Source organism: Copadichromis virginalis, linkage group LG15 (genome assembly GCF_057382275.1).
Source record: "Copadichromis virginalis isolate Kocher_CV1m ecotype Utaka linkage group LG15, C_Virginalis_male_GT1.1, whole genome shotgun sequence".
Classification (NCBI taxonomy): Eukaryota; Metazoa; Chordata; class Actinopteri; order Cichliformes; family Cichlidae; genus Copadichromis; species Copadichromis virginalis.
This window is the reverse complement of record NC_140632.1, coordinates 21794627-21807945: the sequence shown is the minus strand read 5'-3', so window position 1 is coordinate 21807945 and position 13319 is coordinate 21794627. Positions and strand designations below refer to the sequence as shown.

The 13319-nt window shown below is 42.7% G+C and overlaps 1 protein-coding gene and 1 long non-coding RNA gene across 2 annotated transcripts; both read right to left on the bottom strand.

Moving 5' to 3' along the window:
• Nucleotides 1-341: 341 nt before the first annotated feature.
• Nucleotides 342-1586, bottom strand: LOC146692373 (uncharacterized). The gene is made up of 4 exons (XR_014915177.1): nucleotides 1407-1586; nucleotides 860-916; nucleotides 630-698; nucleotides 342-524 (listed from the first exon to the last, which is right to left on the bottom strand). It is a non-coding gene; the product is annotated as an uncharacterized LOC146692373 (long non-coding RNA).
• A 105-nt stretch (nucleotides 1587-1691) lies between these two features.
• LOC146692372 (uncharacterized) lies at nucleotides 1692-2947 on the bottom strand. The gene is made up of 3 exons (XM_085433357.1): nucleotides 2854-2947; nucleotides 2271-2612; nucleotides 1692-1879 (listed from the first exon to the last, which is right to left on the bottom strand). The coding sequence occupies exons 1-3, from the start codon at nucleotides 2912-2914 to the stop codon at nucleotides 1692-1694; spliced, it is 591 nt and encodes a 196-aa protein (XP_085289483.1). The 5' UTR covers nucleotides 2915-2947.
• Nucleotides 2948-13319: the final 10372 nt, after the last annotated feature.

Genomic DNA, 13319 nt, shown 5'->3' with positions numbered 1-13319 from the left:
AGTTTTTTGTTTACTTGTTTTTATATTCTACTTAAAAACGGTTTTGTAAATGACCTAAATCGATTTAAGAAACCTTAAGGTGAATTTTAATGTAATAATATTCATCGTAATAATGTTCACCTTGTTCAAAGTAATCCACTGAATCTATGAGCACATGCAGTGGTATGAAAAAGTAATCCTGCAGTCTTTGTATTCTCAAGTAAACATAATCACATAACTTGATGTTTGACTAATCTATCTATCTATCTATCTATCTATCTATCTATCTATCTATCTATCTATCTATCTATCTATCTATCTATCTATCTATCTATCTATCTATCTATCTATCTATCTATCTATCTATCTATCTATCTATCTATCTAGTTAAAAAACTTAGCGTGAGTAAAATCCTATTTCTTTGGGTAATTGATGGTGGAGTAGAGGTTGTTGGGATCAGGGGAAATTCCAGCAGGTGAAGAGGAAGCTTTCACAGTGCTGTAGGTCACAGTGTCACCATCATCATCATCATGATCACCACGGGACTTTAAGAAAATAATACAAAAACGTCTTAAAGACATAACCTGACAGGAGCTTTGAAAATGGTGAAGTTATTACTAACACCATCTGTATGAATATCAAATTCTTACCCTGGATTTATTCTTGGACTTCTTGGTGAAACTGATGGAGACGTAGGAAACACCATTATCAGCATCAGCCTGCACAGTGAATACAACACAATGACTGCTCAGTAATATGTGGATTTATAATGAGTCTGTTTCACATCTGTTTAAGTTCAGCATCAGGTCCTCATCACATCACAGTTTCTGCTCTTCTCTGTTGAAACTAACTTTGTACTGGGAGTAGTGTGTGATCTCACCATGTCCTGACTGGATCCTGGACCAGACTGAGTATCTGCAGGGTTTAAGCTCAGTCCCTGAAAAAATACAGTTTTATTTTTAAAATCGGCTCAGTGTAAACAACAAATTTAATCTAAAGAATATTTAATCAATGAATTCAATGTATTTCCCAGTCCTTGTTTCTCCCTTTGAACCTTTGATACTTTATGTCACTGAACTAGCTGGGCCCACGCCCTCATTTTAGGTTTGACAGTGTTTTAGTGGTTTGGGGAAGGCCTCAAAGGGGACTGGCGGTGGCTGCCAGGGCTGGCAGATCCCAATGTACGAAACAGAAGTAAAGAAGTTAAAGAATTGAAAAGGAGAGGGAGGGTGGGGCACGTAAATGAGAACGAGCAGCCTGTAGAACTGGGGGAACCCATATACATGAGAACCAGAAGGAGCGTGTTGGGAGGCGTGGTCCCACTCCTGAAATACCAATATTTAATCTCCAATTATAGGCTCAGTCTGGTATGAAACTATAGAGTTAATAGATGATGATATAAATTACATGGCTGAATTTGAACTCACCGTGTTGTTGCCACATTGTGTTTTGTTTTCTGAAAAGAGAAAAAAAGATGAGTTTACTTATGAGTCAACTTATCATAAACTTTAATCTGTGAATGTTTTCACCTTTAATTTTCTTCCATCTGATGATCACCACAACAATGATTAACAGTGTTACTAAACCCACAGAAATGATGATAAACCCTGAGGGAACTGGAGAGATTATTAAAAGATGATAAACATGATACTGAATTTCTCCACACATAGTCAAGTCTCAGTCTGACATCCAGACTTCGAAAAAAGAGGGATTCAGTTTCTACCTCCAGATGGAATATTTGATGCTGTTGTCGGTGTCCCTTCTGATTTCTTTAATTCCTCTCTTGTCCATGTGTTTATTTTCACGGTTGGTTTAATTGTTGATGTTGTGGATTTTGTTGTCGATGATGTTTTTGTGGTGAACTTCACTGTTGTTGATTTTGTCGTTTTCACATCTTCACCTAAAGAAAAACAATAACATCATTAAAGACACTGACAGTAAGAAAAGACTTGAAAGTAAGTGAACACCAACAGAGAGGAAACAGTGGTGAGATGTTTAACAGTCTAACAAGTCTCATTTTTGATGATGTCTCATGTCTGAGGATATGTTCTCTTTATCTTCATACAGACACTCAACTGTGAGTCTACAGTGTTCATATGTCAACACAGAGCTGTTCAAGATGCTTTATCATTGTTCTCATGTACACACACTGGTGAAGATGGAGATATTGTAAGAGAAAAGCAACAATAGAAAAATGAACTTCATCACTGTGATCATAATTATTGTGGTGTTTCAGTTTGTTGTTCTAACAGGACAGTTTGAGCTGAAAACATTAAGATGTAAATACTCACTGTTAATAACAGACAGATCAATCATAAAGTCTGGACCTTCTTGTGATCCTGTTGCTGTTTTGAACTGTCTGCAGGTGTAACGACCAACATCCTGATCTGTGACCTTCTTTATAACCAGAGAACAGTCTGCAGAAAGACTCAGTCTGTCTGATTTAGGTTTGGCTTCTTTAATCTGCCCAAGTTCAAAGAGTTCTACTGCTGACGTTTTACTTGAATGACTGAAGAGCCAGGTAGTACTGTTACAGTTATGCTGACCTTGTATCACATTTTTACAAGGCAGAGTAACATCATGTCCACGTCCAGCAGTGACAGTTTGAACAGTTTGATGTTGCTCAGTTGTTCCTGTTGAGAAAAAGAGAGAGAGAGAAATGTGAAACATCAAATATGTTATGAATATGAGTGTTATGATATAAAGTTTATTTTAAAATAAAATAAAAGTTTCAGTTTCTTAAAGTTTTACTTTAAGTCAGCTAAAGTCAAAAAGTTAAAAGTTAATCATGACTGTCTCAGTTAAAGGAAGAATAAATAACACTTATGATAATAATGCAGTTTATTAATTGAATGTGTTTCTATGCACACTTACCTTTAAACTGAAGCATCAGCATCAGTAATGAAGACATCTGAATCCATGTGAATGCAGCCATCGTGCTTCTCTGTCTCTCTCAGTCTCTGTTCTTGCTCTCAGAGACGAACACAGCGTCAACTTCCTGCTCACTTCCTCATAGTGACATCACTCCTTTTCTCTCCTCTTGCTGAATTATTTCAGTTCATAGATTTTAAGCATCCTCACCTCTCTCTCAATATGAAAGAAGTAAAAACCTTTTAAATATTTAAATATTCGTATTTTAATGCATTTTGCAAACTCACTTATAGTGCCTTTAATGGACTGTGCAACAATGGAAAATGATCAATAATAGAATAGAAGAAGTCAAATGTGTGAAAATAATTAGTTGAGATGTGTCTGTTTTTGCAGCTTTTGTTGACGGTTTATTGTTTAAAATTGTGTTTATGGTGGTTCTTGTCCACATGTGAAAGAGATCAAAACTCTTCACACTATTGCCAACCCGTCTGCTATTGCAGATAATTTTGTATTATTTTTTCATTTTAATAAAATTTGAAATCATATGGTAGGAACACCCTGCAATAGACTGGCAACCTGTCCAGGGTGTCCCCTGCGTCACGCCCCATTTTCCTCTTTTCTTTTTTGTTTTAGTTCATTCTTATTAACATACAGGGAACACAGAAAGAAGTAGTTACAGAAAATATTGTAATTGTAATATGGAGCATAACATCAGTTACTGTCTGTAATTATCTTTTGAACTGAGCTCAAACCTCAAGAAGTGCAAAAGAGGAGAGATAAAAATTCAAATACATAGATGACAAAATTAAAACAACCAGTGATTTTGATCTGTCTGTTGCATTTAATTGTAATAGTAAAAATCTGAAACTGCATCTTTAAGAAAAATGAAGAAAAAAAAGTGTGAGTCTTAATCCGTGCTCACCTATTCTCAATGCAGTTGTAGTTTCATAATAATTTCAGTTTGCAGCATTCAATTTTTGGAACCAAGCTCAATTTTCTTCCAAGATTTTTGGGACCAGATAAAAAGATGTGACCACTGATGTGATCAGACTTCTGCATTTGACAACAAGTGCGCTCGAAGCTCAATATCAAAGAAGTAAATTATCAAAGAAGTAAGTGACTGAGACAGGACTCATTGCTAACACATACTTAGATCACGCCTGATTCTTCTGGCTTTACTACGGCACAAGACACTTTAACACCCCACACACACAATGTACATTCTCATATTTTGAACTGTAAATTTCCACATTGTTTTTTTTTTTTTATATATAATGTATATAATTCACTTGCTTACTGCACACAATGTCCTCTTTGTATATATTCACTCACTGTATATAATGTTCTCTCATAGTTTATTATTAGAAAACAGGTTCATAACTATGTTTTCCTGAACACATGATAAGAGGTTAAGATTCAACCTCTACTCACCTGAATTTGATCCAAGTTTTTACGATAAAACATGATGATACTGCAGCAGTAAACACTATTAGCAGCTACAAAAGAAAACTAAATGAGATGTGTTAGTGGTTTGAGACCTGTTGGTTCTCATTGCACCTCTTTTTGTTTTCTGAGAAGTGAAGGGGAAGTGCTTTGGTGAGAATGTGGGTACAACAGCAACAGAGCTCTGAAGGTTTCATGATGACCAGATGAACTTCTGACAGATAAATGGTTAACACATCCAGGTGTGTGAGACTGAACTGTGTTGAGGTTTCACACCATTCTCAACCTATAGTAGATCATTTTATCTTGTTTTTTTATGCTGTCTGAGTATAATTTGAAATCCTATAACAGCTGAAATGTAAGCAGAGCCATTCATGCGTTATTTAGAAAAAGGTGAGAACTCATCAACCCATTAATCCATTAATTAAATCTTTAAAATTGAAGATGAAAGAACCGGAAGTTAAACTGGACAAAAAAATAAATGCTAGCTGCTACTTTAGTCTTAGGTGTCAGGAGACAGAGCAAAACGTGCAATAAAAAAAACATAATATGTAGTATAACATTAGTTACTGTCACTGATGTCTTCCCCCTGCTCAGTAACTGATAGAGCACATATTATCCATCATAAAAGAAAAAATAGGGAATGGGCAGCACAGGTCACCGGTGCTAGCAATTGGGAAAAAAACAAAAAACATATTAACAATTATTGGTGGTCTCACTCCACCTTTTCTTTCCTTTCTCTCTCCCCCCCCCCCCCCCCCTTTTTTTTTTTTTTTTTAAAGTAATTTTTTGTGAAAGGGAAGTAGTTTGGTGAGGATATGCAGAGCTGTGGAGGTTTAACCCTCTAAAGCTGACCACATACATATCACACACAAAGTTCTTCTTCCTGTGAACGTCTCATGAAGACAGCTGGTGACAAATGTCTGTTGTTTTTGTGCAATTCACTGTCCTTAAGAATTTAAGAAACTGGGAGAAAAGATCCATAAAATTTGGTTAAACTATCCCTACTGTGATAGTTTTAAAAGTTAATTAAAAACTATCTTAATCTATAAAACTATAGATTTAATTATATTAAACTATATTAATCTCAAAGTAGTGCAGTGTTTCGTTATATTTGTTTATATGAATATGCAGGATTTTCTCATTTGTCTAACACTGACATCTGGGGCGACCGTGGTTCAGGGGGTTTGGAAGCTCATCTTGTAACCGGAACTTTGCTGGTTTGATCACCAGCTCTGTCTGTCATGGTTGTTGTGTCCTTGGGCAAGACACTTCACCTACCGCCTACTGGTGATGACCAGAGGGGCCGATGGCGCGATATGGCAGCCTCGCTTCTGTCAGTCAGCTGCCTCCACCAGTGTGTGAATGTGAGAGTGAATGAAAAGTGGAATTGTACAGCGCTTTGAGGGTCTCGAAAAGCGCTATATAAATGCAATCCATTATTATTATATGTGAGTCTGAACAATTGCTGTTTCCCCTGTAACCATGCTGTTATTTCTATCACATACTCTGTGCATAGACCAATAAGTACTCTTACCCATACACTTATGTCATGGTATTGACTCCATTAATCGCAGGATATCACTGAAAGCACTGATTCAGTGTTGGCATATACCAAAAAGTTTAGCATGCATTCAAAGGCTCAGATTCTGCTTACTGTACCATGAAGGTGGAAAACAGGTCAGCACAGCATAGTAAGAAATCCTCATCAGAGCCCTGAAACAGTAACTACTATTTAAGGATTCTGGATAACACTGAAGTTAATCCCAAAAAAACGAGGCATGTGCAAATATATATATATACATAAAAAAACACCCAGCATGCCCCTGCGGGCGGTTTATCCTCTACCAGGACCCGAGCTTGAATATATATATTCAAGCTATATATATATATATATATATATATAGATATATATATATATATATATATATATATATATATATATATATATATATATATATATATATGGTGAGTGTCAGCACCACAGTCCAGGATGAGACAACGAACATCCAAGAATACATTAGGAAGATGGCCCCAACTGACCGAGTGCTCAGTGAATACCTCAGGCAGCAGAAACCCAAGAAAGAGGAGGGAGACGAGGAACCATCATGGAAGGACAGGCCCCTGCACGGTATGTACCACCGGCAGATAGAGGAGGTGGCTGATATCCAGAAATCCTACCAGTGGCTGGACAAAGCTGGACTGAAAGACAGCACAGAGGCACTAATCATGGCAGCACAAGAACAAGCTCTGAGCACAAGATCCATAGAGGCTGGGGTCTATCACACCAGGCAAGACCCCAGGTGCAGGCTGTGTAAAGATGCCCCAGAGACAATCCAGCACATAACAGCAGGGTGCAAGATGCTAGCAGGCAAGGCATACATGGAACGCCATAACCAAGTGGCCGGCATAGTGTACAGGAACATCTGTGCCGAGTATAACCTGGAAGTCCCGAGGTCAAAATGGGAGATGCCCCCAAGGGTGGTGGAGAATGACCGAGCTAAGATCCTGTGGGACTTCCAGATACAGACGGACAAAATGGTGGTGGCTAACCAACCGGACATAGTGGTGGTAGACAAACAGAAGAAGATGGCCGTAGTGATCGATGTAGCGGTTCCCAATGACAGCAATATCAGGAAGAAGGAACACGAGAAGCTGGAGAAATACCAAGGGCTCAGAGAAGAGCTCGAGAGGATGTGGAGGGTGAAGGTAACGGTGGTCCCCGTGGTAATCGGAGCACTAGGTGCGGTGACTCCCAAGCTAGGCGAGTGGCTCCAGCAGATCCCGGGAACAACATCGGAGATCTCTGTCCAGAAGAGCGCAGTCCTGGGAACAGCTAAGATACTGCGCAGGACCCTCAAGCTCCCAGGCCTCTGGTAGAGGACCCGAGCTTGAAGGATAAACCGCCCGCAGGGGCGTGCTGGGTGTTTTTTATATATATATAAAAATTCCCCACTCGCCCTTGTAGGCGGTCAATCCTTCAAGCTCGGGTCCTCTACCAGAGGCCTGGGAGCTTGAGTGTCCTGCGCAGTATCTTAGCTGTTCCCAGGACTGCGCTCTTCTGGACAGAGATCTCCGATATTGTTCCCGGGATCTGCTGGAGCCACTCGCCTAGCTTGGGAGTCACCGCACCTAGTGCTCTGATTACCACTGGGACCACCGACACCTTCACCCTCCACATCCTCTCGAGCTCTTCTCTGAGCCCTTGGTATTTCTCCAGCTTCTCGTGTTCCTTCTTCCTGATTTTGCTGTCATTTGGAACCGCTACATTGATCACTACGGCCGTCTTCTTCTGTTTGTCTACCACCAATATGTCCGGTTGGTTAGCCACCACCATTTTGTCCGTCTGTATCTGGAAGTCCCACAGGATCTTAGCTCGGTCATTCTCCACCACCCTACGGGGCATCTCCCATTTTGACGTTGGGACTTCCAGGTTATACTCGGCACAGATGTTCCTGTACACTATGCTGGCCACTTGGTTATGGCGTTCCATGTATGCCTTGCCTGCTAGCATCTTGCACCCTGCTGTTATGTGCTGGATTGTCTCAGGGGCATCTTTACACAGCTTGCACCAGGGGTCTTGCCTGGTGTGATAGACCCCAGCCTCAATGGATCTTGTGCTCAGAGCTTGTTCTTGTGCTGCCATGATTAGTGCCTCTGTGCTGTCTTTCAGTCCAGCTTTGTCCAGCCACTGGTAGGATTTCTGGATATCAGCCACCTCCTCTATCTGCCGGTGGTACATACCGTGCAGGGCCCTGTCCTTCCATGATGGTTCCTCGCCTTCCGCCACTTTCTTGGGTTTCTGCTGCCTGAGGTATTCACTGAGCACTCGGTCAGTTGGGGCCATCTTCGTGATGTATTCGTGGATGTTCGTTGTCTCATCCTGGACTGTGGTGCTGACACTCACCAGTCCCCGGCCCCCTTCCTTCCGCTTAGTGTACAGCCTCAGGGTGTTGGACTTGGGGTGAAACCCTCCATGCATGGTAAGGAGCTTTCTTTTCTTTATGTCAGTGGCTTCTATCTCCTCCTTTGGCCAGCCTATTACCCCAGCAGGCTACCTGATCACGGGCAGGGCGTACGTGTTGATGGCTCTTGTTCTTACTGTTCAGCTGACTCCTCAGGACTTGCCTGACCCTCTGCAGGTACTTGGTGGTTGCAGCCTTTCTAGCGGCCTCTTCATGGTTCCCATTCGCCTGCAGGATCCCCAGGTACTTGTAACTGTCCTCTACTGCAGAGGGTCATCAACACAGCCCAGAAGATCACTGGCTGCTCTCTGCCCAGCCTGGAGGTCACTGCAAACTCTCGGTACCTCAGCAGAGCTGGCAATATCATCAAGGACCACTCTCACCCCAGCAACCAACTGTTTGAACTATTACCGTCAGGCCGACGGTACAGGTCACATAAAACCAGGACAAACAGATTCAGGGATAGCTTCTTTCCCAGAGCTATCACCGTAGTAAATAAGCACAAAAACAATTGAACCTATTCCATACCGTCACTGTCATTATATTATGCTGCTATTCATACTGTCATTATATTAATGCTGCTATCCTGTATATATTGTACATACTATTGTTTGAGTACTTACGATTGTTTTTTTTGTACGTTTTATATTTTACATTTATATTTATTATTGAAACTTGCACCAAGGGAGTGGCACTCCAATTTCGTTGTACTCTGTACAATGACAATAAAGGCTATTCTATTCTATGTCTGCAATGTTGCCTTCTGGTAGTTTGATCCCCTCCGTTCTGACTACCTTCCCTCTCTTTGTTATCATCCGACTACACTTCTCCAGCCCGAATGACATTCCAATGTCATTGCTGTATAGCCTGGTATTGTGGATCAGTGAATCGATGTCTCGTTCACTCTTGGCATACAGCTTGATGTCATCCATGTACAGGAGGTGGCTGATAACTGCTCTATTCCGTAGTCGGTATCTGTAGCCAGTCTTGTTAATGATCTCACTGAGGGGGTTCAGGCCTATGCAGAACAGCAGTGGGGACAGAGCATCTCCTTGGTAGATCCCGCACTTGATGGTGACTTGTGCTATGGGCTTGAGGTTGGCCTCCAGTGTTGTCCGTCACATCCCCATTGAGTTCCTGATGAAGGCTCTCAGGGTCCTGTTGATCTTGTACAATTCTAGGCATTCCAGTATCCAGCTGTGGGGCATTGAGTCATAGGCCTTCTTGTAATCAATCCAGGCAGTGCACAGGTTGGTCAGTCTGGTCCTGCAGTCTCGCTGACTGCTTGGTCTGCCAGTAGCTGGTGTTTTGCGCCTCTGGTATTCTTGCCCATCCCTTTCTTTGCCCCGCTCATGTATTGACCCATGTGCCTGTTCATCTTAGTGCTTGCATAAAGCTGGATAGCGTATGCAGCTGTATGCATACATATATATATATATATATATATATATAAAAAAAACACCCAGCACGCCCCTGCGGGCGGTTTATCCTTCAAGCTCGGGTCCTCTACCAGAGGCCTGGGAGCTTGAGGGTCCTGCGCAGTATCTTAGCTGTTCCCAGGACTGCGCTCTTCTGGACAGAGATTTCCGATGTTGTTCCCGGGATCTGCTGGAGCCACTCGCCTAGCTTGGGAGTCACCGCACCTAGTGCTCCGATTACCACGGGGACCACCGTTACCTTCACCCTCCACATCCTCTCGAGCTCTTCTCTGAGCCCTTGGTATTTCTCCAGCTTCTCGTGTTCCTTCTTCCTGATATTGCTGTCATTCGGAACCGCTACATCGATCACTACGGCCGCCTTCTTCTGTTTGTCTACCACCACTATGTCCGGTTGGTTAGCCACCACCATTTTGTCCATCTGTATCTGGAAGTCCCACAGGATCTTAGCTCGGTCATTCTCCACCACCCTTGGGGGCATCTCCCATTTTGACCTCGGGACTTCCAGGTTGTACTCAGCACAGATGTTCCTGTACACTATGCCGGCCACTTGGTTATGGCGTTCCATGTATGCCTTGCCTGCTAGCATCTTGCACCCTGCTGTTATGTGCTGGATTGTCTCTGGGGCATCTTTACACAGCCTGCACCTGGGGTCTTGCCTGGTGTGATAGACCCCAGCCTCTATGGATCTTGTGCTCAGAGCTTGTTCTTGTGCTGCCATGATTAGTGCCTCTGTGCTGTCTTTCAGTCCAGCTTTGTCCAGCCACTGGTAGGATTTCTGGATATCAGCCACCTCCTCTATCTGCCGGTGGTACATACCGTGCAGGGGCCTGTCCTTCCATGATGGTTCCTTGTCTCCCTCCTCTTTCTTGGGTTTCTGCTGCCTGAGGTATTCACTGAGCACTCGGTCAGTTGGGGCCATCTTCCCAATGTATTCTTGGATGTTCCTTGTCTCATCCTGGACTGTGGTGCTGACACTCACCAGTCCCCGGCCCCCTTCCTTCCGCTTATCGTACAGCCTCAGGGTGCTGGACTTGGGGTGAAACCCTCCATGCATGGTAAGGAGCTTTCTTGTCTTTATGTCAGTGGTTTCTATCTCCTCCTTTGGCCAGCTTATTACCCCAGCAGGGTATCTGATCACGGGCAGGGCGTATGTGTTGATGGCCCGGATCTTGTTCTTACCATTCAGCTGACTCCTCAGGACTTGCCTGACCCTCTGCAGGTACTTGGTGGTTGCAGCCTTTCTAGCGGCCTCTTCATGGTTCCCATTTGCCTGCGGGATCCCCAGGTACTTGTAACTGTCCTCTATGTCTGCAATGTTGCCTTCTGGTAGTTCAATCCCCTCAGTTCTGACTACCTTCCCTCTCTTTGTTACCATCCGACTACACTTCTCCAGTCCGAACGACATTCCAATGTCATTGCTGTATAGCCTGGTAGTGTGGATCAGTGAATCGATGTCTCGTTCACTCTTGGCATACAGCTTGATGTCATCCATGTACAGGAGGTGGCTGACAACTGCTCCGTTCCGTAGTCGGTATCCGTAGCCAGTCTTGTTAATGATCTCACTGAGGGGGTTCAGGCCTATGCAGAACAGCAGTGGGGACAGAGCATCTCCTTGGTAGATCCCGCACTTGATGGTAACTTGTGCTATGGGCTTGGAGTTGGCCACTAGTGTTGTACGCCACATCCCCATTGAGTTCCTGATGAAGGCTCTTAGGGTCCCATTGATCTTGTACAATTCTAGGCATTCCAGTATCCAGCTGTGGGGCATTGAGTCATAGGCCTTCTTGTAATCAATCCAGGCAGTGCACAGGTTGGTCAGTCTGGTCTTGCAGTCTCGGCTGATTGTTCTGTCTACCAGTAGCTGGTGTTTTGCACCTCTGGTATTCTTGCCAATTCCTTTCTGTGTCCCGCTCATGTATTGACCCATGTGCCTGTTCATCTTAGCCGATATGATACCTGACAGGAGCTTCCATGTAGTACTGAGGCAGGTTATTGGTATATATATATATATATATATATATATATATATATATATATATATATTAGGGGTGCAACGATACACAAAATTCACGGTTCGGTTCGGTTCGATACTTTGGTGTCACGGTTCGATATTTTTTCGATACAAAAAAATGTTCATGCATTTTTAATTTGTCATTTATTAAAATTATAAATATATATTTTAACTCAAAAGTACAGTTTTTAAATTTAACCCTAACCCTTGTGCGTGTTTTTTATTTTGACAGCGAATGCGCACCTGTGGACCACTTATGTGCAGCCCTGGTTATTTAGCTCATCATATTGCAGCCACAGAAATTCTTTTGTCCATATAAACCATAAAGCTGCACTTTCTTTTGCCTTATAGTCTGATTTGTCATAACTTCTCCGTTTTGTGGTAAGCTTTTCTTTGGCTGTCACTTCTTCACCCTGACCTGTCTTATTTGGCTCAGCAGAACTGAAATGCTTTTACACACTCACTCACATAAGCTCAGCGATTCTCTGTGCGATCAACCTCTCACATGTTTAAGCTTGCTGCGGGAGATTTCACTTGTCATGTTTGCATAGTAAGCTAACGATTAATAAGATGATGTCAGAGGAATTGGTGCACAAATTATCATCACTCACAGATCAGTGCTGTCGCTCTCTATACACAGTTCGCACGATTGCAAAGTGAAAGCAAAAAAACAAGCGCAAATTCAAACGCGATTTCAATATGTCACATATTGACAGTGGCTCACCGATGCCAATGACATATTTACCCAGCTACATTTCTGAAAGAATGCAAAAGCATTGACATATATTTTTCCTTCCTACGATAGCCCGACGGGCAGGGAAGAGATAGATTTTGGTAGCCCGACTGAAAAAATCGCTAGCCCCAGGACGTCGGGCTAGCGATATTGCAAGCCCTGTATCTGATTGAGGAATCACTCATCTTTGGAAAAGAGAGTTTATTACAGAGAAATGTCTCTTTCCAAAATAAAAGCTATACTATCCGTTTCTTCTGGGCTATATTCTCAGCAGCATAAGGAGAATCATGTGCTAACAGCTGTCTAAATGACTCGGCTAAAGTTAGTAGCATGCTTGTTGTTTTTGTCTTTGCACTAGGATGATGTCGGCGTAAATGTGCAGTCATATTCGTTGTGTTCCCACTAGTGCTTTCAGGTTAATCTCGTTGAAATGACCTTAACGCCACAACACGGCAAATCTCCGTTAACGAGCTACCGCCGATCGCTCCGTGCATGGGGCTAGACGGCCAACACGTTAACGAGCTAACTGCGCTAACACACTAGTTCACACCAATGTAATTGAGCATTGCATGGCACATCCAACATACTGTTTTACTTTAGTCCATGACTCGCTTACCTTCAGGGTCATACGTCACATGAAAACCAAAATAATTCCAAACGCCAGATCTGAATGAGGTTCAATTTGCTTGTTGCAAGTAGAGCTTTACTTCTGTCTCGCTAGCTTGCCCTGTGCTCTTCCTTCTGACTATGCTGTCTGTGTGGAGCGCTCAGTGGATCTGCGCTCGACAGTGCAGCCTAGGCGGAGTAGTCGAACACAGATTCACTGAGCGCTCAACACAGACAGCATCGTCAGAAGGAAAGTTGATAAAATAAATTAC